At 62.1% G+C, this 25,093-nt stretch overlaps 1 protein-coding gene across 1 annotated transcript in view; it reads right to left on the bottom strand.

The window, feature by feature from the left end:
* LOC144303269 (uncharacterized) overlaps nucleotides 1–25,093 on the bottom strand; it is a 49,223-nt gene that overhangs the window by 10,772 nt on the left and 13,358 nt on the right. Inside the window, exon 3 of the mRNA XM_077881209.1 lies at nucleotides 17,066–17,181. Within this exon, the coding sequence (XP_077737335.1) occupies nucleotides 17,066–17,181 (116 nt within the window). The remainder of the gene's footprint in view (nucleotides 1–17,065; nucleotides 17,182–25,093) is intronic.

Here is a 25,093-nt window from a genome sequence, read left to right as displayed (position 1 = left end):
CCCTGACTCCGGCCCCACCCAGGAAGGAACAGTGATTCCCCAGCTCTCGGCACCTTCCAGCACAAGAGGCCCTGGGAGATGGGAAATCTCATCACGCGGCGATGCGAAGGGGCAAAGGCACTCGCTGGGGGGCGCGCAGCCCAAGAGAATGAGGAGTTTAAGGAAAGGGCTCTTGGGACGCCCGGTGGCTCAGCGGTTGAGCCTCTGCCTTCCGCTCAGGGTGTGACCCTGGGGTCTGGGATCCAGTCCCACATCCAGCTCCTTATGGGGAGCCTGCTTCTCCCTCTGCCTGTGTCTCTGCCTCTCTCTCTCTCTCTCTCTCATGAATAAGTAAATAAAATCTTTAAAATACATATATATAGGAAAAGGGCTCTTGACTCCATTCCTCACTCCTGGAAACTCACTCGGGGCGGCCAGCCCCCCTTTCCGAGGCCCTGCCCGGAGCAGAGCTCCCCAACGTCCTCACCCTGAGACCCTACCTGGGAGCCGCTGTGCCCCCTGTGCTCAAAATCCCCCTCCCCAACCCGCGCCCACACTCACACTGCCCAGTTTCCTCAGTTTCCTCGGTGGTCAAGCCCCACCCACCCCTCCCTTACTTCTCGAGAGCGCTGCTCAGGCTCCTCCAGCCCCCGCAAGCGTATCCCTCCTCGGTGCCAGAGGGACCACGGAGTCACGGGTGGGCGCACGACCCGTCCTGAACTCTGACCGCCGGAGCAGCAGGTACACGGCCCCAGACGGGGAGCCCCCCCGCCCCCGGGCCACTGCCCCGCAAGCACCTTCCAAGGGGCTGGTGTGGGTTTGGGTTCTTTCGGGGGGCAGGTAGGGGGATGGGTGAAGTAGGTGAGGGGATTAAGAGCACGACGGTCACGATGAGCACCGAGTAACGCACAGAAGCACCGCAGCGTCAAATCCCTAGATTGTACAGCTGACGCCGACGAACACTGGCCGGTAAACAGCAGGTTAGGTTCCGCTCACACCCCCGAGGGCAGAGAGCTCCAGCCCCCGACACCGCGCACCCCACGCACGGCGCAGTGCCCCCCGGCTCGGGCCGCTCGCGTCAGTAAGGCCAGCAGGTGATGGGGCGGACCGCTCGCCGGCAGCCGATGAGGACCAGCTTGCTGACGCCAGGCCGCGCCCTGGCCCTGGCCACAGAGACACGGACTGGCGCGCCCGGACTCCGGCCTCACGCTGCACCACCCAGCTCCAGGTGTGCACACAGCAAAGCGGCCCAGGGGGTGCGGAGTCAGCGCCCAGCGCCAGGCTGAGCCCCAGAGAGGCCGAGGGCGCCAGGTGAGGTCACTCAGAAGCCAGGGCCACGCCGGCACCAGAATAGTCATACGCAGCCTGCCTATCCGTGACTCTAATCTGAATCCCCTTCCCTGGACCTGGGGCTCAGGTGGCGGAGCAGGGCTCAGGTCATGGGCCCGCGTACCTCCTAGAACTCAGGCTGCAGTGCCTCGGGCCTAGAAGGCCAGGCCCCAAACCTGCCCCTCTCTCCATTTCCTCCCCAGGGATCTCCCCCTCAGTCTCCCTGGCCATGCCCACCAAGCTCCGGCTTGCACACTTCTGATGACAGCAAGTCCACTACCACCCGAAGCAGCCTGTGCATTTGTAACTCCAATTGGAATCCCCCTCCCTGGACTGGGCTCTGCTCCGGGGCAGCTGGGCCTCATTGCAGGCCAGGCTTTGGGGGCAGGGTTCGGGCCCCTCGGAGACCCCTAGACAGCAAGTGCTGCCATTTCCAGCTTGCAGGTCGCAGTCCTCGTCCTTGCAGTGGCTCTCCAGCACCCCAACCGGTGTCTGTGCCTCTCTAGCCTAGAACAACCAACATTCTGTGGGTGGGTGGTCCCACTCCGTCACTGGAGAGTTAGGGAAGGCCTGTAGCTCTGAACCGTCTCCCTGCCAGCTTGGCTTATCTCTGAGGTCGGCCTGGGGCCAGAGGCCCGAGCCCGGAGGGTCTCCCCCAGGCCCCGGCCAGGAGCGGGCACCCCGGTGTGCCCCGGATGCCCATCCCACCCCCATCCGTCCATCGGCATCCCCACCGTGCCCTCACTATACCCGGCTGTCCCCGAGCCCCAGGCCTGGTGAGCTACAGCCCATCCCTCCCTCCCAGCGTCCCTGCCACTGCCACCGCGGGCACATATTACCGCGTGCACATCTGTCAGCCTGCGCCGCCGCCACCGCCGTTTCCAGGGAGACAGACTCCCGTTTATGACATTATCAGAAAGTCCGGCCCCTCCCTCCCCCTCCCACCTCCCGCCACCGCCTCCCTTTATGAGGACGGAGATTTGGGCTGTAAATACCACCACATGTTTCCCTGCACATTCTAACGGGGCCTGAGTCCATTGCTGCCGCCGCCGCCGCCGCCAAACCACAAACCCGCAGCCACGGCAGGTTAGCGGATGCATTAAGGCCTCACTCTGGCTGCCCTGGCCAGCCCCTGCCACACCAGGGCCACGAGGGAGGCCCGGCACCCCCTCGACCATGCACCCCGCCCCCCGCCGCCCCTCGAGCCCTGAGAGGGGATCTGCTCCCAGCAGAGGCGGGCGAGGGGAGGGGTCACCTGCCCAGGACTTTGATGGGAACGAGGGAAGGGAGCTGACCCTGGCTGACCACAGCTGCGGGCCCCAACATCACGGCCGCCTTCCTATCAGCCACCAAGGCCTCCTCCCAACCGCCCTGCAGGCAGCCAGCGTGAAGAGATACAAACAGAGGTCACCCAGCTGGTCTGTGAGGGAGCAGGGATTCGAACCCCAAACCACAGACTATAAAGCTCCTCACCACAGCCCTGGCTTCCCCAAGGCCTGAGGGTTAAGCCCTGACATGTTCTAAAGGTTTTCGCGTGTTTCTACGTAATCACGTAAGCCTCAGGATGGCCCCAGAGGCCACCGCTGATGCACCCAAATGCACAGACAGGACACTGAGGCACAGCCAAGGCCACGCAGCTCGCAGGTGGAGGAGCCGGGATCCGAGGCCGGGCGGGCTGGCCCCAGAGCCCGCGTCGTAAGGGCTCTGCTTGCAGCGTCCTTCCAGCCCGGCCCGCTGAGGCAGCCCCACTGCCCGGGGAGACTCCCAGGGCCCGCCCCGCAGAAGTCCCTCCCCGCCGAGATAAGAGTAGAGGCCCGACACGCGTGGGCGCTCCCTGCAGCCTTCCCGACCCCCCACGCCCACCAGCACCCCCGCCCCTCCCAGGGTTCGGGGAGCACCGAGTGCAGGGCAGGCAGGCGGTGCACTGTCCCCGCTGGGACTGCTGCCCTCACAGCGGGGTGACCCCGCTCCAGGGGCCTTCCTGCCCCCACACCCTGCAGGAGGGCACGCACCCCGCTCCCCCTGGGCCAGGACACTGAGGACACTCGGCTCACCCCCCCTCCAGCCCAGGAGACTCAGAACAGGAACCTACCCTCCCGCGGTTCTGGAGGCCCCAACTCCAAAACTGGTTTCCGTGGCCCCAAATCAAGGCATCAGCGGCTGGTTCCCTCCCGAGGCACGGTCCTTGCTTCTTCCAGCTTCCAGCGACTCTCAAGACCCCCGGCCTGTGGCCACATCACACCAGTCCCTGCCTCGGGGGTCACACGGCCTTCTCTTACCTATGGCCAGCTCCCTCCGCCTCCCCTTCTAAGGACACAAGTGACTGCAGACGATCAAGACTAATTTTCCCTGGGACGCCCGGTGGCTCAGCGGTTTAGCGCCGCCTTCAGCCCAGTGCGTGACCTCAGGGTCCCGGGATCGAGTCCCGCGTCGGGCTCCCTGCATGGAGCCTGCTTCTCCCTCTGCCTGTGTCTCTGCCTCCCTCTCTCTGTGTCTCATGAATCAATCAATCTTTTAAAAAAAAAAAAAAAAAAAGACTAATCTTCCCATCTCAAGATGTTAGACTTAGTCACGTCTGCAGAGACTTGTTCCATCCAAGGTAACTTGCCCAGGTTTGGGGGACTAGGACCTGGACATGTCTGGGAGACACCGTGACCTATGTCAACACCCCTCCTAGAAGACCTAGAGGTACATCCCGCCCCCATGATCACAGCTCAGTGCCTCATTTTACCCCAAGCCTGATCCTGCCGGCTTCTCAGCTCAGGTAGTAGAGTCCGCAGCTACCCAGCCCCCACAACCTGAGGTCAGCACTTAGCGCCTCTCTTTCTCTCACCCCCACATGGACCCCCCCGCCCCCCACCAGCAAGTCTTGTTGGGTTTACCTTCAAAATCTATCCAGAATCTGAGCACCCCTCAGCACCCCGACGGCCGCCACCCCAGGGCAAGGCCGCAGCCTGCCCTCCTGGATTACGGCAACCGCCTCCCCCTCGGGTACCTGCCTCCCACAGTAGCCGGAGGGACCCTGAAAACCCACAGACGTCACTCTGTCCAAACCCTGCAGGGACTCCGGTGTCCCTGAGAACGAAAGCAAAGTCCTTACAGAGGTCTGCAAGCTCTGATCCCGCCTGCTCTCCCATAAGGATTCCCAGCCCTCTCTCCCCTTCCCCTTCCCTTTCCCCTTCCCGCTATGGCCACAGCCTCCCCCCTGCTCTGCACACAGGCCAGCACGCTCCCACCCGGGGCCTTGCTCCCTCCGCCTCAAACGCTCTCTCCAGGTATCCTCAAGGCTCCCTTACCTCCATCAGGTCGTCACCTAAAAGTCACCTTCTCGGTGGGGCACCCCCACCCCTCACAGTTCCCTTCCCCTCTTCACTGTTTTCCTACTTGACATCATCACCAACGTGATACGTGTGCCGCCGATGCATCTCATTGAACGTAAGCTCCCTGGTGACCAGCCTCCCAGGGCCAGTCCCCCGCGGCTAGTAGGCACACAACACATATCCACCCGTTCATTCACCCCACAGATAACGAAGAAGCCGGGCACTGAGGACGTACTGGGTCCCTCGGAGGACCAGGCACAGCCCCTGACAAGGTCCAGGGTGTTAAGCACGGGGGCAGGGAAACCCAGAGCGTCATGGGAGCTCAGAGCAGAGCGGGATCAACTCAGTCTGCGGGGAGGGGAGGTGTTGGGGAGGGCCGTGCTTGGGGGGGCTTTGCAGGATGAGTAGGAGTTTCCCGAGTGGATGAGGAGATAGTTTATGCCTGGCAAGAGGAACAGCAGGTACAGAAACAGAGAACTAAGTAATAAGACCTGTTGGGGGACAAGGGAGAGGACAGGAAAGGAGGCTCCGCGGGGGGTGGAGCAAGGGCCAGGGTCAAAGGGTCTGGGAGAGCAGGGCCAGCGGGGCTGAGCAGGGGTGGGCCACTGAAGCAAGGCTGTGGCAGGTGAGGATGTCGGGAGACCCCCCTACCTCCCACAACCAATCCCAAGGGGACAGGAGAGCAGAGACAGCCTTGGGGACCGCTCTGGGGCCCCCGAAGTTCATACGCTGAACCCTTAACCCCCAACATGACTGTGTCTGGAGAAAGGAGATAATCAAAGATAGAGGAGGCCGTGGGAGCAAGTCCCCGTCTGAGAAGATCAGCATCGTACAAAGACAGGACGGCAGAAACACGTCTTCGTCTCCGTCCTTCTCCGTCCCGCGGGCACACAGAAGCAGCCCCCGCCAGCCAGAAAGAGGGCTCCTCGGAAGCCGACCGCCGGCACCCTGTGCACCCCCGTGTCCGACCTCCAGCCTCCGGAGCCGCGAGACCCCAAGGGCCGATGCGACGCCTCCCGGGCCGTGGTATTTCGCTACAGCGGCCAGGCAGGCTAAGACACGGTGAAGTCAAGGGGAGCTTCCTGGACGAGGCAGTCAGGGGCTGTGCTATGGCTGAGACAGGCCAGACCCCGGCCAGCTGGAACCGCGGCCACACACGGGCCTCAGCCACGGCTTAGCCTCCCCCGGCCACACAGGGGCGGCTGCAGGACGGATGGAACCTTGCATCTTCCACGAAGCATCGCCAGACTCTCAGAGACGGGGGTGGGAGGTTGGAATTTTTTTTTTTTTAAGATTTTATTTATTTATTCATGAGAGACACAAAGAGAGAGGCAGAAACACAGGCAGAGGGAGAAGCAGGCTCCCTGCGGGGACTCGGGGGAGGTGGGACTCAATCCCAGGACCCTGGGGTCACCCCCTGAGCCGAAGGCAGACGCTCCGCCGCTGAGCCCCCCTGGGCGTCCCCGGAGGTTGGAATTTCATGGCTCCTGAGCACAGGCTCCCAGCTTCCCTTCCCGCCACCAAGAACGGGAACTCAGCGTCGTCGTCGTCGTGAGCGGCCCAAGCAGCCAGAAGGCAGCGTGCAGGGGTGCCCCCCACCCCCGGTTCCCACCTTGCCTGCACGTGGAGGCCTGGGCCGGGCTCTGAAGGACAGAGATGATTCGGATACACAGACAGAGAAGGGCTATAAATACATATACATTTTTATAAGACATTTAATTAAAGTGGATTAAAATTAATTTGCTTTAAGAAAATTAGAAGTGCCCTGGAGGATTTCAGAAGCGAGGCCAGAGTCCCCGAATCCAAAGGCTCCAAAGAAATGCCTGGCAAGAGGGCAAGGGGGGCACCCGCTCCCTGAATGTGGGTGGCATCGTCAGGACGAGGTGGCTCGTGTTCACACGGCACCCTGTGCACCACAGGGTGTGTCCACGGGGATGGCGGGCGTGCTCACACCCGCTCTCCGGGGGGACTCTGAAGCCCAGAAAGGGCAGCGGCATGCACAAAGTCACTCAGCAAGCCCCACGGGGCTTGGCGGGCCGCTCGGGGACCCCTGGGCATTTCACTCCAGCTCAGCACACCCCAAGTCCTGGAGCCCGCGCCCCAGGCCCCCCGACGGGGACGGAAAGGCAAGGAAAGCAGAGGGGGGTGGGGACGGGAGGCAGAAAAGGAAAGGACCCGGAATCAACACGCATCCCAGAATTTTAAGCAGTTTTTGGAGGAAAATGAGGCGCAGGTTCAGCTGTAGCAATTTGCTCCAGGGGAAAATTATGTTCCCGTGCTCTATTATACAGAACAGAAGGAACATTTGGTGGGTTGAATACTTGTTAATTTATTTCTCTGTTTGTTAATGGGCCTGACACACCGCGCATGCTCGCGGGCGCGCACGTGCGTGTCCCCCCCCCACACACACACGCACACGCGGGGCATCCGCGGGAGACGGTGCGGGCTCCCCGGGCCTGTCCCCCTGGGCCGAGCTGAGCGTCTCCTCCCAGCGGGTCAGCACCGAGCCTGCGGCCTGGACGGGGCGAGCGGGGCCGGGGGAGATTCGCCAGGCACGGAGGGGGGGGCTCCGGAGTGTGCACCCCTGGCGGCCCGGCACTGGTTCCCCACTCGGGACGGGGTGCCCCCACCCGTGCTGCGGCTCCGGCCAGGCCCTCGGCCCCGTCTCCCCACCCAGCCCCGTCTCACCGCCCGGCAGCCACCCCGGCCTGACCCCGGCTCTCCTGCGCCACGGCCACGGCCCCGCGGTCCCTGCCACCGGCGCTACTTCGCTGTCCCACGTGGCCGCGGGCCAAGAGCACGAATGGCTCCCGGCGGGCTCCTGCTTAGCTCTGTCCAGGCCTCCCCAGGCCCCGACACCCCCCGGAGGTGCCTCTGACACCCTCCGACACCCCAGGCCGTCCGGCCCTCCCCCCTGCCCCCCCACACCCCCCGCCCCCCTGTCCACCTGTTCCCCGCCCAGAATGCTGTTCTCAGACTTGAGGTCTCGCCTTCAGTGTCACCTCTTCTTCGAAAGACCCGCCTGGACGCCTCCTGCTCCAAAGCCACCCAGCCCCCCAGCCACTCCCTAGCTCAGGCCCTGCCCCACCCCCCAGTTTCATCGCAGTCTGAGCTCCTCCGACGTATCTGTGGCCCCCGCTCACCGTCACTCCCACGAGAGCAGAGCCCCCCCCCGCCCCGAGGGCAGAGGCGGCGCGTGTGCCGGTCCAGGACTTGGGGCAGCACCCCGCGCTCGGGAGGTGTCCCCTTAATGTGCGGGAGCGGGACAGTGAGGACCGAATGGGCAGGTGGGCTCTGAGGCAGCGGCTGGTGAGGGGGGCCGGGGCACCCCCTGCCCAGTGCCTCCCGCCCCCGCCTCGAGCTGCGAGGGAGCAGGTGCACACGAGCCCTGCAGAACCGCACCCAAGACCCCGGGCCCTTCCTCTAAACAACTTCAGGAGCCAGTTCCAGGGACCCCAAGGCCCAGAGGTGGGCCCCACGGCCTGCACCACTCACCTGGCCTGTTCCTGCGGCCGCCTGACAGGGTGGTGCAGGGCGGCTTCCTAGGGCCACCGCGGGGCAGGGCGGGGGGGGGGGTGAGCCTGTGCTCTCGGAAATGGGGGACGGGGGTGAGGAAGCCGGGGAAGACCTAAGACTCCGGCGCGGCCTGGGTGCCTGGGTGCTCCTGTCCCTGCGCGGGCCGCACCACAGCCCGGGGTGGGAAGTGCAACCCAGGTCTCCGTGGCCTGCACCTCAGAGGGGATGTTCCAGAGCGTGGACTGGCTTCGATCCCACCCCACCCCCCCACCCCCCCCGCCAGGTTGGGCACAAAGGGAGGAGGCTGGGAGAGCTGGCTGGGGAGAACAGCGCTGCCCACCACCCGGTGCCCAAGGCCAGGCCTCTGGGGAGGAAGCACTTGCCCGAGCTCTGACAGGTAAACTGAGGCAAGTCTGTGAAGAGACTATTTAGCCCCTCGCATCTGCTCAAAGGCCCTGGGGTAGGCGCTCGAAGGCCTCACCAGCTGCCCACTCCCCCCGCCTCAACTGGCTCCTGGGGCCGTGGGGCTGGGAGGTCGTCCCTGCAGGTGCACAGGCCTGGGGGTAAGGCCGCCCTAGCAGGACCGCTCAGGACCAGCTTAGGAGCGGCCAAGGTGCCTTCCGCTTACAGCTGGCGCACATCAAGAATTATTTCTCTTGCGAGCAAACAATTTGTTACAATCTCCACCGCGCGCTCTTCCCGGCTGGGCGCCCTCCCATACATCCTGGATTAATCCCCAAGTCACTCCATTCATTTAGGACATGCCTGAGTGCGCCTCCTCTTTTATTAGGGAAATTTTTTATTGTTTTGAAGCACTCATAGGCTTTAATTCGAGGCTGAGATTTTAAAGCCTCCCTCGGTGACAGTGACAGTGACGGTGACGAGGAGGCCAGAGCAGGCCTGCGGCTGGAAGGCTCCCTGTGGGGCCCAGTGGAGGCCACCGGCTCCATGGAGGACGCACGTCTCCTGTCCAGGGAGCCGGGGCTGCAGACCCCAGAGCTGGTGACACCTGGACACACCCTCAACTCTGAGCTTCCCCGAGAGACAACTCCCCACCCCCCTCCCACACCAGGGCTCCAGGACTGGGGCCTCTCTGGGCCTTGACCTAGATGCCCTCCTGTGCCTCTCAGAAGCTCACAACCTGCCCTGTGCTGCTGCGTGCTCTTCGCTCACACCACCCCCCCCCCACCAGGTGTGTCTCTATAGTCCTGCCTGCCCCACCTGCTTCCCGAATCCTCCTGAACGTTAAGGTCTGGCCTCCTCCAGGAAGCCCTCCCTGACTTCCCCAGCTCTTGTCTCCCTTTCCTCGGGCGCTCTAACTTTGCTACCTAAAAGCAGGGACTGTGTCACCTACTCACTCTGCGGCCACCAAGTCCAGGCGAAGCCCACCGGGTACTCCCGGAAGAATGGGCTCATCGAGTGATCCCCGGGGAAGGGCACAGAGGATCCCCACTGATGGAGGACACACCCCGTGAGAAGGGCATCGTTCCGCCTGTTACGTGAAAGCGAAGAGAAGTGAACCAGCCCCACCAAAAGGTGTCCACACAAAGCCCACAGATCCACATTCCACACCGGTGGCCCGCCAGTCCTCTGTGCCCCTCGCCACCTCGGCTGCACCGTCGTCTGTGCCACCCAGGGGGAACCTGAGGTCCAGAGAGGCATGTCACCTGCTCGGGGACACACAGGCAGTACGTGGCGGGGCTAGAACTGAGCCAGCTGCCGGCTGGTCCGAGGGCAGGACCGGGACAGCCCCCGTGAGGTCTGCAGCATCCACCCCAGTCTCCCCGGGGACCCACCCCGTCCCCCCCCAGAGCATCACTCTCTCCCAATTACTACCCAGACCCAGGGCTCCGGGGAGCCCCTACGGGGCCGGCTGCCCCTTCCCGGGGGCCTGGCTCTCACAGTCCTGGGTATGTGCAGACAGCCTCGCCGCAGCGGCTCTCAGAAAGTAGGACACGCGGGGGAGGGGGACGGCAGGTGTGGGCTGAAAACAGTCCGGCCGCCCTCCGCGCCGCCCGGACGGCAGAGCCGTGGAGGCAGGTCTCCTCAAATGACCTTGGAGACTCCTGGGGCAGACCCTCTGGGCTGGGGGGAGGCCCGGCCAGCCTGCCGAGGGGAGGCCTCGCCCAATGTCGCCCGCAGCTCCTTTCTGCTCAGTGTCCTGGAAGGTTGGCCCCCGGACACCCGGGAAGGCCAGCCCCGTTGAGCGAGGACGCCTCTGTGTGTCGAGGGGCCACCTCACTTTGCTGAGCCTCCGCTCCCTCATCTGCAACGGGGTTCGGGCGACGGCTGCTCGGAGCGAACATCCGAGGCGCTCAGGTAAGCCAGGCGGCCTGAGGCTGGCAGGATCTGAGGATGCTCCCCTCCTGGGACTCCCACCACACACTCAGCCCCGCCCAGGACGCCAGCAGGGCAGGTTGGGTGGGGTGCCAGGCTGAAAGGCCAGGGGACACGCCCACCCAGCAGCACACAGCCAGGATGTCACCCGGAAAGCCCGGATCGGGGCAGCAGCCTTGGCACAGGCCCCAGGGAACCCGTGGTCCCAGAAGCCAGGAGGACTCTACCCCCATGTGGTGGCCCCTGCGCACAAGGTCGGGGCCACATGGACCATTCCGGACCCGAGCCTCCTCCCAGCTCCACCTGGCTGGGGAGCAAGGCACGGGATCAGGGGAGGAAGCCGAAGGGGCCCCGGTGGAGGGCACTGGGGGCTTGGGGCTGAGGGGCTTCAAGAAGAGACAGGTGCCCGGTCTCTGCCTCCCCCCACCAACCCCCACCCCACTGCAGAGCAGAAGGAGCTACAGCCTCACCCCATGCACCGCCCCCCCGCCCCCAGGGCCACTGCTCCCAGCATCTTCCGCATCTTCGGCATCTTGGGCATCCAGACCCTCTCCTGGCTGAGCTCAGGCTCCACCCGCCTCTCCAAACCCAGCTCAAGCCCTTCTCTTACTCAGAAGAGCCTCTTGATTGAAAAGGCCTCCAAGGCATCTCGCAAATAAGAATCCTTTAATTGGGAAGTTGTTCACTTCTCAAAGAGGAATTTTAATTTGGCTTCCCCACCATCTTCTCTCCCCGAAACCTGTGGACCGAACACAAAGGCTAACGAAAGTACCAAGAACCCCAGTGCCCCTTCCAGGACTGCAGGGCACGCCAGGGGCCACCCCCTCCACCCGCTCAGACCCCCAGACCCTCAGAATGACTGTCAGAAGGCCCGGAAGCTCTCCCTTGGGGCCCACCTGCCCCACATCCCTCTCACCACCCCGTACTCCGAGCATAGGGTGGCAGACGGCTAAAGGGTCAGCAGGATGACGGGGCCCGCTGGGGGCAACATCTGCTGAGTGCCCAGAGCCCAGCACTCTCCGCAGAGCCCCTCAGACCCCTGCTACCACCCTTCATCACACTGTCCCTGTAGCTGATGACTCAGAAGGACGTTTACCGAGTATTTACTACGTGCCAGACCCTCACGTGCACCCGGCTGCTGCTTCCACACAAGGCGGATGCTATTCTTATTCCCAATTTGCCGACGAAAAGACTAAGGCCCAGAAAGCTTAAGTAAACAGCCTGAACTCACATCTTTTGCAGGAGGCAGAGCTTGGACCCGGTCGAAGGCCTTCGACCTTCGCCCGCCTGCCCCACCCATGGCCTGGGAGCTCCTCGAGGGCCAGGAGGGTGACCACCTCGTCTCTGTGTCCCTGTGACAGCACCGGGCCTAGCGAGGAGCTGCACTTAATTAAAAGCCTACAGAGTCAACGAATGAAAATGAACAAAAGCAAAGCACCTCCCTATCCATCCTCTCCTTCAAGCCTCACCAGAGGCTGGTGACAAAGCCGGACAGGTAAGATGGGTCCCCTTTCAGTCAGGTAGACTGACGCCCAGCGAGGAAAGCAACTGGCCCAGGTCACCCAGCCAGGGGGTGCAGAGGCCGGGGACTTCCTCCCAGCCCCGACCATGTATACCTGCCTTCCAGCCGGAGTGCACAGGGACAGACTTGCCGGAGGCACACACAGGAGCCAAGTGTCTGGGTCCCCATCCTGAGCTGAATTAAACCTCAAGGAGCCCTGGTCCTGGTCCTGATGTGGGAAACTCCCCCTCTGTGTCCCTGGCAGCTTGGGGCAGCCTTGACCTCCCCTGGCACACCTCACCCCGTGGCCAGAGATGCTCACCATGGCCACGGCTGCCTGGCCCACTGCGGTCACGCCGTGGAAATCCCAGGCCACCTGCACACCCTTATGAGTTGAATCATGTGTCCCCCCCCACCTGCCCCCATTTACACACTGAACTTCTAAACCCCAGTGTCTCAGGATGTGAGCCTATCTGGAAACTGAGTCATTGCAGATGTAATTAGTTAATTAGGGTGAGCCTACAGCAGAGTAGGGTGGACCCTTAATCTCAGATGGCTTTGCGCCCTTTAAAAAGAAAAGGAGATGCGGACAAGACCCAAGACCCACAGAGAAGGAAGATGCTAGGGCGAGACACAGGACGGGTCCTTCCCGCACGGCCCTGCAGACACCATGCTTTCTGACTTCCAGCCTCCCAGACCCGGAGACGACAAATTTCTGTGCAGGCCCCACCCGTGTGTGGGACTTTGTGCACCGGACCTAGCAACCTGCGGCACAGACCTACCTGGGCTCTTGTGCTGACCCAGGCCCGCCGCAGCAGTGGGGCTCTGGACGGGCCCTGCCTTCCTACACCATGGCGGGTTCCCGTCCTCCCCAGGACACTGCTCTGTACACAGCGGGTGCCCGATAAGTGCCTGTTAGAACCGACAGGATGCCAGCAGCCACCTTCCACCCAGCCGTGATAAGGATGAGACCAGGAACGTGCCCTGAAATGCCCATGGTGACGGCTTGGTCCGCAGAGCGCCAGGCGTGGGGCCGCGAACACAGCAGGAGCTGCTCCCGGCAGGTGGAGGTGGCGGGAGGTGAGCCCTCCATCAAGCCACAGACATCGCCTGAGTCCCCACGGTTTGCCAAGTCCGCCCCACCCCCGGGGCCCTGGGAGTAGGAAAGGAGAGCTTCTTTTTTTTTTTTTTTAATTAATTAATTAATTTTTTTTTTTTTTTTTTTGAGAACTTCTGAGTCCCAAACAGCTCCTGCCCTGTGTGGCGCCGAGACCCACCCACAGAGGCTTGGGGGAGGCAGGTTCACAAGGAGGGGCTATGTCCACAGCAGAGCTGCCTCCAGGGCCCGGGCTGGCCTGGACAGAGTGAGGTCCCCATCCCTGCAAGACTGCAAGGATCGGTCAGAGGCCATGCTCCCGGGGCACCTGCACGCCCCCCTGAGTCTGGCTTGGGCCGGCACATCCCAACCTGGCTGGCCCTCAGAAGTGACCGTGAGGCTTATTAACTATCCAGGTTCCCGGGTTCCCAGGTTCCCCCAGCGACTCTGTATCAGAAGGCCCTGATGGGCCCCCAGGGAGGTCCCTTTAATGACACCCCTGGGTGGTCCTGATGCAGAGCCAGGCTGGGGGCCCTGGCCCAGAGAGCTCCAGGTGTGCAGCAGGATTCCATTTGGGAAGAACCCTGGTAATGGAGCATGGGGCAGGGGCAGTCCTCAGGCAGGACTGAGGCAGGAGAGGATGAGCAGAGCAAAGATCAAGACAAGGGAAGGACGATGACAGCCAAATGACAGGGTAGTGCACGAGGTGAAGGCACCAACAGCCATTCAAAGGGGCCCAAGTGGGCAGGAGAGCTGGGGTGGCGTTCTGGAAGGCGGGGGACTTGGCTGGTGGTGACAGGCTTGGGTCCAGTGTGAGCACCCCAGTCCCTGCCCGCAGCGGCCAGAAGAGTGTCACAAACGAGGGTGCCAACCTTTAGGCCATTTGGGAGGAGTCGCTGGGAGGGGAGCTGGTGGCAGTTTCTCCAGGCGGGTCATTCTGGAGAGCTTGTCCACAGGCCTGGAGTAAGGGGCACCCCTGGCAGGGGCTGGACCCACCCTAAGCCCTGAGGCCCCCGTTTGAGACCTGGTCCAGCCTCAGGAGCTTTCCGACACCCCCAGAGCACCACCGACTCCCTCCGTCACACGCCCAGCCCAGCCCAGCCCAGCCGCAGCCTTACGGGCCCACGTGTGCGGCCGCCCGGGTGCCCGCATCTCGAGCGAACCGCCTCGGAGCACGACTCTTCGTCACCCCTCAAACCCATCCTTGGCCCTCGTTGCTTAGCTCGGTCAAAGGCTGCCCCACCCGCCCTGCTCCCTGGCCCCGATCCCTCCCAGCCGCAGCCCATCCTCAGGCTGCCCCAACCAGCCACTCCGCCCCCCAGGCCTCCCCAGCCTCTCCCCTGCAAGCCAGTGAGCGGTAGCCTCAGCCAAGCTCTCGCCGTCCATACTAACTCGAGGCCCTATAAGCCCTATTTCCAGCCCTCCTCCCCACAGGCTGCTTGCAGCCCAGGGCTGGCCGCTCTCCCGGGCCTCTGCTCAGGGGTACCTCAGCAGACGCGCCTCTTCTGAGCACCCTGCAGAGGACGGCTGCCCTCGCCCGCTCCCGGGTTCTGCTCTATTTTCCCCCATGACACTGATTACTCCCTTATGGAAAGTATTGGCTTATTACAGTTTTTTTTTTTTTTAATTTTGTCTACTCTGGAGTCCTGGGGATGGGCCCGGAGGTCAGAGAAGCCTCCTGAAAGCGACACCCCAGGCCCAGCCTCCCTCCCTGGCCCCCCAGGGTCAGGGGCCATCCCCCACTTCCCACTGAGGGTTAGTTAGGCTCGGGGGACCGAGGGAGGCTCTCGGATTCCGGCATCATTAAACGTTCAGAAGGTGTGTGCGTCCTTCCTGCAGGACGGAGACCAGGCAGGGCTCACCAGAGACAGAGGGGCTTGATTTCAATGCCCTGATCCGACCAGTGGGCGGGAAGTCCAGGGCCGCAGCATCTGGGCCCCTTGACCTTGCCCGTCCTGCCCGCGCCCCCCCGCTGCCGCCCCAATCACAGGGGCATGGAGGAGACGACGGGGGCATGGGCACGAGAGGCAGGAGGCAGCAAGCCAAACCCTGGCCTCCTCCGATGCTCAGAGCTCTGCTGGGTCCGGTGCCAGCCCCTCGGCGCACGTCAGAGGCGCCCTCCCGGCCGCGGCCCTGCTCAAGTCCCCCGAACCCCCCCGCCTCTGCACCTTTGCTGAGCCCGGGCCCCACCCCCACCCCTCCACCTTTCTGCCCAACCCAACTTCACGCACATCATCCTGTCCCAGCAGGTGCTCTGTAATGACACACGACCGGAAACAATCAAAATACGTAGCGGAATAGTCACACCCGCGACGGCCGCGCACAGGCTGGAACATTATGCTGCCCTCAAAAATCACATTACAGACGAGCGTTTCATGATGGGAAAACGCTCCCGGTGCGGTATTAAGGACAAAAAAGCAAGATAGGACATAGTAAGTACAATCTGATCCAAATTATTTCATAAATACATATTTGGTAAAAGACTGACACGCAAAACACCCAAATGCTTGTGTTTTCTATAGAAAACGCACGCTCTTGTTTTTTTTTTTTTAATAACCGGAAAAATAGAACATTTTAAAAGAATCCATTAGCCTTCAGGGCTCAGCCCCGGCAGGCCCTCTGCTAAGCCCCCCAGCTCTGCTGAGGCAGCAGCCTGCACCCCACTTTACCTCCCGTGTCCACCCCTGCCCGGTACGGTCCCCCCCGGGCAGCGGACAGTGTGCTGTGCTGTGGCCCCTGACGAGCCTGCGGGTAGGGCCCAGCCTCCCGCCTCCCGCCGCCCCTGCCCGCAGCCCTCCTACCGCCCTTGGCGGCCTTGCAGATAACCCTGGCCACATCCCCGCTCCCGGGCTCCCGGCAGTAATTACAGGTTAAGGCAGAGGGGCTAATTAGCTGCTCAACCCACCCAGAACTGACTGATTAGCAGGAATATTCTGATAGAGATAACCGGACTTCAAAGCAAGGCCCGGAGTCCAGAAGGGAACCCAGCCATCTGCTCCCCGCCACGCCCCACCAGCTTCCCGGGTGGCAGGACAGGGTAGGTCGAGCCTCGGCCGCACCAGAACCGCCACCTAATCCTTCAGGAGAAGGGGCTTGAGGCCCACTGCCCCGCGGAGCCTCCGGGGGGGCTTCCCCTGAAAATGGGACGACGCTCCGTCCAACATGCCCCAGCCTTCCCTGGGGCTCCTTCCAGTTAGCAAAGTCCCTCTGCGGCCTTCGCCTGGTCCCAGAAGCCTGTCAAGAACAGTGGGTTGGCTCAGATAAGGAAAAGTCACTCGCCCAAGGTCATGAGCCAGCCAGGAGACAAGTCAGGAGCACGCCAGGTCCCCCTCCTTGCCCATCCACCGCTTCTTCGGTACTCGCCCCGCGTGGGACACGGGAGAGGGCCCGTCCCCCCCGCATTCTGGGAGTCCTGCTCCGCATGCTACAGTCCAACAGGCCGCCCTCCGCTCACACCCAGCCAAGGTCACCTGGCTGCCCGTCCTCGGCACACGGACACACCTGTGAGCCCCACCCCGCCCGACGGCGTCGGATCTGCGGGAGACTCGGCGGGAGCTCTGCTACGCTGCGCACGTTGGAGTCCGTGCCAACGTCTCCTGACAGCTTCTTGGCCCCTGACTGTCTCCGTCGACACGTCCCCTCTCCCCTTCAGTCATGCACACATCTGGCCACGACGTGACAGTAGCAAGGACAGAGCCCCCGGCTCACCACCAGTGACCTCCCACACCGCACGGGAACCCGACAGCCGGCGCGTGAACGTCCCCAGCCTCTGACCTGCTGTCAGAGCGTCGCCGTAGCAAGGGCCAGCGGAAGGCGGCACTGCCACATTGACCCTCCCAGCCCTCTCTTCACAAGGGGCGGGAGGGGGGCCACCCCCAGAAAGACTGCTCTTCCGTGGCCTCCCTGCAGCCTCTCCCCCGGGGCCGCACCTGCCGCCAAGGCCCATGCTACCCCCACTCGGCCCTGCGACCCGCAGCCGCCTCTTACCTCCGGTCAGGCAGGCGTTTGGGGAACACAAGTGGGCTGGGGTCAGCCTGGATTTGACTCAGTCGCCCTCTCTGCCCTGCTGGCATGGGAGCCTCAGGGCCTGTGGGCACAGGAGGCTGTAGGAAAAAGAGGAGATGAGCCGTCAGCCAGAGCCAGGCCACGGGGGCAGATCGAGGGGCAGCGGGAGGCCAGGCGCACAGATGGGTCTGACTGCACCTGCCGGGCGGTCAGCAGCCCCCACACACATACACACACTCACATGCCACCAGCTGGGGCAGGTGGGACCTGGGAATGGGGGGTCTCTGGCCCCAAGTTGAAGGTCTGCCTCCCCACCCACTGGCTCTATGACCTTGGGATGATCAAGTCTCTGAGCCTCACTTCCCCTCCTCATAAAATGGGGATCCTGGTGCTCCTGCCTGGTCCAGGAGGAGATAAACAGAGAAGGCCACGCGGCCTGGCGCGCAGCAGCACCCAGCCAGCACCTGCCCGGAGGCAGGCCTGAGGCCCGCCCTAGAGAGGGTGCGGCCAGAGCAGCAGGGGGCAGGGGCCCTCTCCTGGGGCCTGAGCTCTCGGTGCTGGTTCCCGGTTCCCAAGGACCCACCCACCCACCACCCCCTCTCCCCACCTCTCCTGGTTCTTTTCTTCACCAAATGTTCTCCAAGGGCAACTTCCCATGAGTGGGGGGAGGGCACTAGCGGCTCCATCTCCTTGGCAAGGTCCTGCCAACAGGCCTGGGGCTGGAAGGCCAAGGAGGCAGGCCACGGAGCCGCTCTCCTGCGTGCCAGCTGTGCAGCCCTGGCTGAGCTCCCTGCCCGGCACTGGTTTCCCCCACCTCTCAGATGAGGCCCCGAATCCCTTTCTGAGCCGTTGTCAAGAGGCGCCCATCTCATCAGCGCTCTCCAAGTGTGGGACACCTGCCACCGTGGGTGCAGGCTCAAGGGGAGCCTAGGCGGTGCGCGGACAAAGGCTTGTATTCTCATGGGTATGTGTTTATCCTCCCGTGTATTAAAAACAACTAGGACTTCACAGATGTGTGGCTTGGAGAGTGCGGGAAACCCACCTTCAAATGCGACTCAACACAAAGACAGGGATTAGGAAAACGGGGGACAAGTGGCCTCCAGCACTGGCTCAAGCCCAAAGGTGGAGGGAAAGGCGGAGAGCCCGTGTCTCAGGGGGCCTGACTCCTAGCAGCCCCCCTCGCCCCTGGAGGGCCAGGATGGCTCCTCCCTTCCCTCCGGGTTCCCCACACGGCACCGTCCATCACAGGCCCACGTCCCCAGGAGGACTCGCGAGGCCTTCCGGATGGGACGCGCGGATGGATGGGGTGCAGAGGTGGTTGCCATCACGTGGGCAGGAGACAGCAAAGGCCTCCGGTCCTTCCCAAAATCAATATCCCACCCAGTCTAAGCTGTGAAGGGTGCCATTTCCCATCTACAAGGCAGGTTAAGACGGAGGCCTCCTTGGAGGCAAGAGTCGTCTTGCTTCAGGGCTGCCCACTTCTCTAAGAATGAGGCCGGGGAAGGGGCCCCGAGCAGGTTTCTGGGCCCACCTGGCTGTCCTGACCTGATAACTGAGCCATGCGGCAGGTGGCCTCTGCTGTAGGGGACCAGCCCCGAACGCTGCCCCTGCTGCCCGCAAGCCCCAGCGGTGCCCTCCAAAGGCCGCTGTTCCTAAAGGACAAGACAGGACACAGCGGTGCCAGCCTAGGACGGTGGGTAAGCGGAGCCTGGGCTCTCTCGGGCCGGGGTCCTCCAGGCCAGGCCCAGCCAGGCAGGGGTGCCCTCGGCGGCCGCCCAAGCTGGCACCAGGTGGACTGGCACAAGCCAGCCAGGCCCAGGCCAATCTGGACAGCCCTGCTCCTGGCGGGCCTCCAGACCACCTGGCTGCCAGCCCTGAGCCCGGTTCCACCTGAGCTTGGCATGGCAAGCCATCCCACGGCACCGCCCGAAGCCCCCGGCTGCCGTGTTCCAAGATAATGAATGGGCCTCCCGCTCCCTTCTCCCCAAACCTCCCCGAAGCTCCCACTCTCCTCCGTGGCATCACAAGGAGTTGCTATGGAAATGGGACCACAGGCAGAGCATGACAATGATTTGGGGCAGGGAGACGCAGTGGGAGCCAAGCGCTCCCCCGGACCCGGGGCCTGCTTGCCTGCCGAGTTCCGCAAACGACAGAAATCCCGGCTGCAAGGCCCCCGGGCCAAGGGGGGAAGGAGACCACCACAGAGGCGTGGGGCTCCCCCTGCCCTCCCAGCTCCTTGCGTGTTCAGTGGAGCCCGGGGGCCTGCGGGAACCGGAGGTCTGGGTGTTCAACAGAGCTGCTCCGTGCCCTGGGGACGTAAGACCTCCACGGAAACCGCCACTCCGGGGTGCCACCAAAGGGGCAGCACCCGGCAGGTGCCGAGCAAACACTGTCATCAAAGACAACGGCACTGGGGAGGGGGGAGGGGGAGAGAGAGACACAGGGGTACAGGCCTGTGCCTGCTCCGGTCAGCTTGGTCACAGAGCCGCAGAGCTTGAGGGACCCACGCCCACTGGACAGATGGGGAGACTGAGGACCAGGGTCACCCAGCAAGTCAGCCAAAAGGTCAAGCCCAGAACCCACACCTCTTCTTCCCCAGACCTGAATCCTCTATCCAACATCCATCTGTTCATTCATTCATTCATTCATTCATTCATTCATTCTAGTCTTGGTAAGGGCCTATTCTGTGCTTGGTGATTGGGATAAAGAGACGTAAAGGACACTGCTCCCACCTACCACCAGGAGCTCAGAGAGGAGTCGGGGCATCATGGGCAGAAAGAAGGTGCTGGGAGAACCAGGCTTCAAAGCGTCTCCCTGGCTTGTCTCCCAGCGGCTCCCTCAGCCCAGCCCCGCCGGACAGCCCACACGGAGGCCTCCAGGGTGAGGCAACACCGAACCCACCCGGGGCCCCGAGTGCCGGACGTAAGTAGGCTGCTCCCCATGAGCACCCCCAGTCCCTAGGAATAAGGAGTCCGGAGGACAGCGCCCTGCCACACAGAAGGAGCTCCCAGAATGGCCCCGGCCTGCCCCCCCACCCCCCCCAGGCTAGGCAGCTTCCCCCGCTTGTTCCTGCTTTCCTGGGAGCCTCCCTCGAGCCAGACCTTGCACTGGGCTGGGGCCCTGCACAGGGCCGAAAGCAAGTGAGCCCGGGCCATCAGTCATCGCCCTCGTGAACGAAGTCCCCATCCATGTCCACGACACAAAGATTCCCTCCTGTGGTGTCTGGGTTCCTTGGAGGTGGGCTGGTAGCGAGAGGGCACGAGGGGACACGTTCCAGAGCTCGGCTGCATCCCACACCGGCCGCGTCTCTCGGGAGCTGGTGCAGACTCCCAGGACCTATTTTACCCAGAGGGAAGCCAAGATCGTGAGGGGTGGCCCCAGGTTGCTCAGCCCCGAGAAGGCACCAGTGAGGACCAAGAGCGGCAGGATGTGAGCGGCCCTGAAAGGGAGAACTGGGCCAGGGCCTGCCTCACCAGCCCCTAAGACTCAGGGTGAGGCTAGGGGGGCTGGGCACATTCCCTGCGGCTTCTCAACCCACTGAGGACGCCAGGGCTGTCCTGCCACCCCCGCTGTGCAATGCCGAACCCACCTGGGGATAGAAAAGCAGAAAGGAGGAGGAGAGCACATGAGAGACAGAGGCCCAAAGAGACACCGCGTGACCACGACCCCAAAGCCAGACAGACCGACGGAAAGGCAGTGATAGAAAAGGACGGACGGATGGACCATCCCTTCCTCCCCAGAACCAGTACTGCAGCCGCAAAGCAGAGCTCTGCAAAGATTTTTCAGCAATAAAAATCCTTATTCGAAATGAAATCTTATGCAGTGGAGGAAGCCTTTCTATGCCAGACCTTAAATCCAGAAGCCATAAAGTGAAAATTTGATAAATCCGAGTCCATAAACACCTAAGACATCTGTAGAGCAAAAGACACTACGCGCAAGTTAAAAGGCAAGCGAGACACTGGAAGGAAACATCACTAATATACAAAGAGCCGCTACAAATCAATAAGAAAAAAAAAAGACAAAAGAAGAGAAAATTGGCAGTGAATTAGAAATTCACAGAGGAAGAACTCAATTGGCCAATAAATGTATGAAAAGATGTTCTATCTCACTAGCAATCAGGGAAACGCAGATGAAAGCGACGCGATACCATTTTTTGCCCATTAGATTGGGAAAAATTAAAATGATTGATAACAACCAGTGCTGGCAAGGATGCAGGGAAGTGAGCGCTCACAGACCATCAGAGGGAGGGGGGAATTGGCTCAACCTTTGGGAGGGTAATTTGGCACTATCGGATAACGCTTTAAACCCACACGCTCTACAAACTAGTTATCCCACTTCTAGGAGCTTCTCCTACAGAAACTATAGCAGAGACAGTCACGTATAAATAGTCAAGGATGCTTACAGCGGTATCGCTGGTAAGAGGAAAAAAGAAATTGGAAGTGACCTCAGTGCTCACCAGTAAGGGAATGTTCATCTAAAATACAGCACATCTAAAAAATAAAAAAATAAAAAATAAAATAAAATAAAAATACAGCACATCTATGCTCGGGAATACTCCGCCGCCCGTCGACAGAGAGAGGCATATCTATATATAACAATACGAAAAAAAATCAAGCTGTACGATGCTATTTCAGAACGAGCCCATTTTTATAAAAGCCATTTGTTGGTATATGCCCCAAAAGGCTGGAGGACAACACCCAGATGTTACAGGGAACACCTCCCAGGAGGAGGAGGAGGAGCTTTCACGGGCTCTTATCCACAAACGTGTTGTTGGATTTTCTTTTGTAATCAGGAAAACAAAATCAATAAAGAGTTAATGGGTTTTTCCTTCAAATCCTGCCTGACCCTTAATATAAAATGCAGATCTAAGCAGTCCTGCTGCTGCGGCCGAAAGGGAAGGGGCCCATCCAGCTCCACCTCTGCCTCCGGAGCCCCCAGGTACCCTCCTGGACGCCGGGGCTCTTGGACCAGGCTGGGAACGGAGGCTGGAAACGAGGAGCCCGTACCCCCGCCCCCCAATCCAAGGCTGACAAAGCAGAAGGTTAGCCAAGGTCACACAGGCAATCCAGACTGTCTGGGGCGAATGCCAGGGCGCCTGGCTTCTCAGCAGGGCTGCGGCCCTCCGGGGCTGGCACGGGAGGTTTCCCTGGGTGCCCTGGGAGCCTAGGCCGAGGCTCAGGGGAAGCCCGGGGGGGAGGGTGACACCTAAGGGTCTTTGCACAAAACTCCAGGGACGGAGTCTTTGAGGCTCAGCCCCAGGCTCTTACAGGGTTCACTGTACAAAGAAAAAGGATGGGTGAGCCCGCGGCTGCAGGCAGAGGGGCCTGCTGTGTGCGGGTGTGCAGTGCTCACTGGCAGCCAGTCCAAGGTCTGTGGAGATGAGCTGGGGGGGGGCGTGCGTGCAGTCGTGTCTGCATTTAGAGTCAGTGGGATTGTGTGTGTGTGTGTGTGTGTGTGTGTGTATTAGGGCACACGAGCAGTCAGCAGAGCTGCACACAGGCCGGAAGCAGTTGCAAAAAGCAGAGACCCATCCGCAGCCGGCCCTCAGCCTCACGCCGGACCCAGTGCCTCCCGGGCTCCCCTTCCCCAGCAGACACAGGCCTCCAAGCCTTTGCGCTCGTTGCTTCCTTTGCAGGGCTGCCTCCCCTCCCTGACCATTCCCCAGGGTCCTCCAAGCGGCCTCGCCCAACAGGCTGGGGTGCGGGCACCTCTGTCCTGCCCTGACCACCCCCCGCCAAGCTGTCAGTGCTGACGGACATGACTTCCCAGGGCCCCTGGGGCGGCTCTTGCTCTCTTCTGCACCCGGAGCCCAGCCTAGGCCTGGCACAGACAAGGCGTCGGGCTAACGTGTGTGGAGAGAACGAGTGGGCAAGCATGGCCTGGGGACTGCCTAGCTTCCTGTCCTAGGTCAGCATGAAGGATGACATTATCCAAGTCACATGGGGAATGATTAAAGCGGAAGTTTCTAACTGGGGTCCCCAGGGAGAGGGGACTTGGGAGTCTGTGAGCCTTGAAACTGCACTAGATGTGAATGCATGCAAGTGGGGGGAGGGAAAAACCTCCTTGGGGCAGAGAGGGCAGGGCTGCCCTGGGAGGGGGTGAGCTCCTCACGGAAGGGTGAGGGTGTGAGCACGGGCTGGACCAGCGAGGCCCCAGGGAGCGAATGGCAACCCCGAGGCTCCCTGGACTCACCGGGCCTGGCTTCCCCCATCTTACAGCCCAGGCTATACAGGGTATCCTTGCCAGTTCACTCTGCGAGTGTTTTCGGAAGTGCCAAGGTCATGCTGGGGTGGGGGGAGGCTCCAGACCACAGAGCTGAGTGCACAGTCCTGCAGCCCTCCCCCCTGGTGGTGGCCTGTCCTCTCCCCTCCTTGGGTGGGGAACAGGCTTCCCTGATTGCCCCATACGACTAACCGGGGCCCTTCTGGGATGTCCCAGTCACCATCTCCCACGTGACAGTGACCCCAAAAAGGACAGGGCTTCATCATGGGCCTGGCCTGGAGCCGAAGGAGCCCAGAGACCAGCCGGAAATACTGAGCAGGGCTGGCAGCCAGTCCAAGGTCACCCAAGCTCGAGGGAGTTGGTGGCACATGTGGGCCAGGATCCCAGGCTTCCTGCCTCCAGCTGGGCTCACTCTGGGCATAAATGCACCCCGGCCCCCTCAGGGAACTCAGTGCACACCTCAGCACCCCCATGATCCTGCCAGAAAGAGGCAGCTGGCACTGGGGCCCCAACCGATTCAAACGCAGGCGTAAAGTGCCCCCCCCAGCCTGTTTCCTCCTCTCTAAAACGAGGTACAGGTGCACCCGGGTGGCTCAGCGGGTGGGCACCTGCCTTCGGCTCAGGGCGTGACCCCGGGGTCCCGGGATCAAGTTCTGCATCAGGCTCCCTGCACGGAGCCTGCTTCTCCCTCTGCCTGTGTCTCTGCCTCTCTCTCTGTCTCTCATGAATTAATAAAATCTTATAAAAATAAATAAATAAAAATAAATAAGACGAGGTACAAAAACCCGCCCTCCTGCCCCTGTTGTGAGGGTTATGCCTGCATGGATGTACAGTCTGCGCGGAACAGAACAGGGGCTCCTCCTCACCACCCGCATCTGGGCCTCAGTTTCCCTAGCTCCAAGCGGGAAGGTTGCCCCATGTTATTCCCTGGGTCCCGGGGCCCCGGGGCCTCCAATGCTGGACAGGAAGCCCGCACAGGTGTCCAGCCCACACTGGCGTCAGCAGGGACACCAGCCCTTCGGGAGCTCCCCGCTGGTTGGTGGATGACCGCTCCGGCCTTGGAGCTCCGGCTACCCAGAGCCGAGCATGAAAGCACCCTGGCGGGCTCCCAGGCTGTGCCTTCCCGCTGCGGGCCTCTCGCCTTCGCTGCTGGATCTCGCCCAGCCTGCCCCACTCATTACCTGCCTGTCCCCTCCAGGCACTAGGTTTGCACCCTCTTCCAGGAGCCACAGAGGCCCAAATGGAAGACCCAATGTGAGCTGGGCAGCGATCCGAGAGGGCTTCCTGGAGGAGACAGGGCAAAGGGCCTTGAATACCCAGATGAGGAATCCAGACCTGGAGGAACCACTGGCAGCTTCAGCCGTCCCTCTCCTACCCCAGCGCGGCCATGGGTGCCTGAGCCCATCCAGGCTGGCCCCGGTGCTGTGTGTCCAGCCGAGGGCTTGAGCGGGGAGGGGACTGGGCACCGCTCCCCCTGCCCCTTGGCTGGGCGGTGACTCCATCCCAGAGGAATCCGCCCTGGCCTGGCTGCAAACAGCTTTGCTGCTGGTGAGTGCCTGCTGGCCTGGGAGGAGGGGAGGGCTCCCCACAGATCGGAGCCTGCGCGCCCTCATTCATATTCCGCTGGCTGCTGGCTTCAATATGCTGAGAGACGGGCAGAGGCAGCCCTCCGAGATGCCCGGGATGATTCCTCTCCGATTCCAATTCATTTTCTATCATTAATGCTTTTGAAAAGCCCCACATGCTCTGCAAACAGGGAAGGAGCAGGGCAGGGGTGTGGAGGGCACC

The sequence above is a fragment of the Canis aureus genome, chromosome 32, assembly GCF_053574225.1.
Source record: "Canis aureus isolate CA01 chromosome 32, VMU_Caureus_v.1.0, whole genome shotgun sequence".
NCBI lineage: Eukaryota > Metazoa > Chordata > Mammalia > Carnivora > Canidae > Canis > Canis aureus.
The sequence above is the reverse complement of the archived record's forward strand: the minus strand, read 5'-3'. Positions and strand labels throughout refer to the sequence as shown.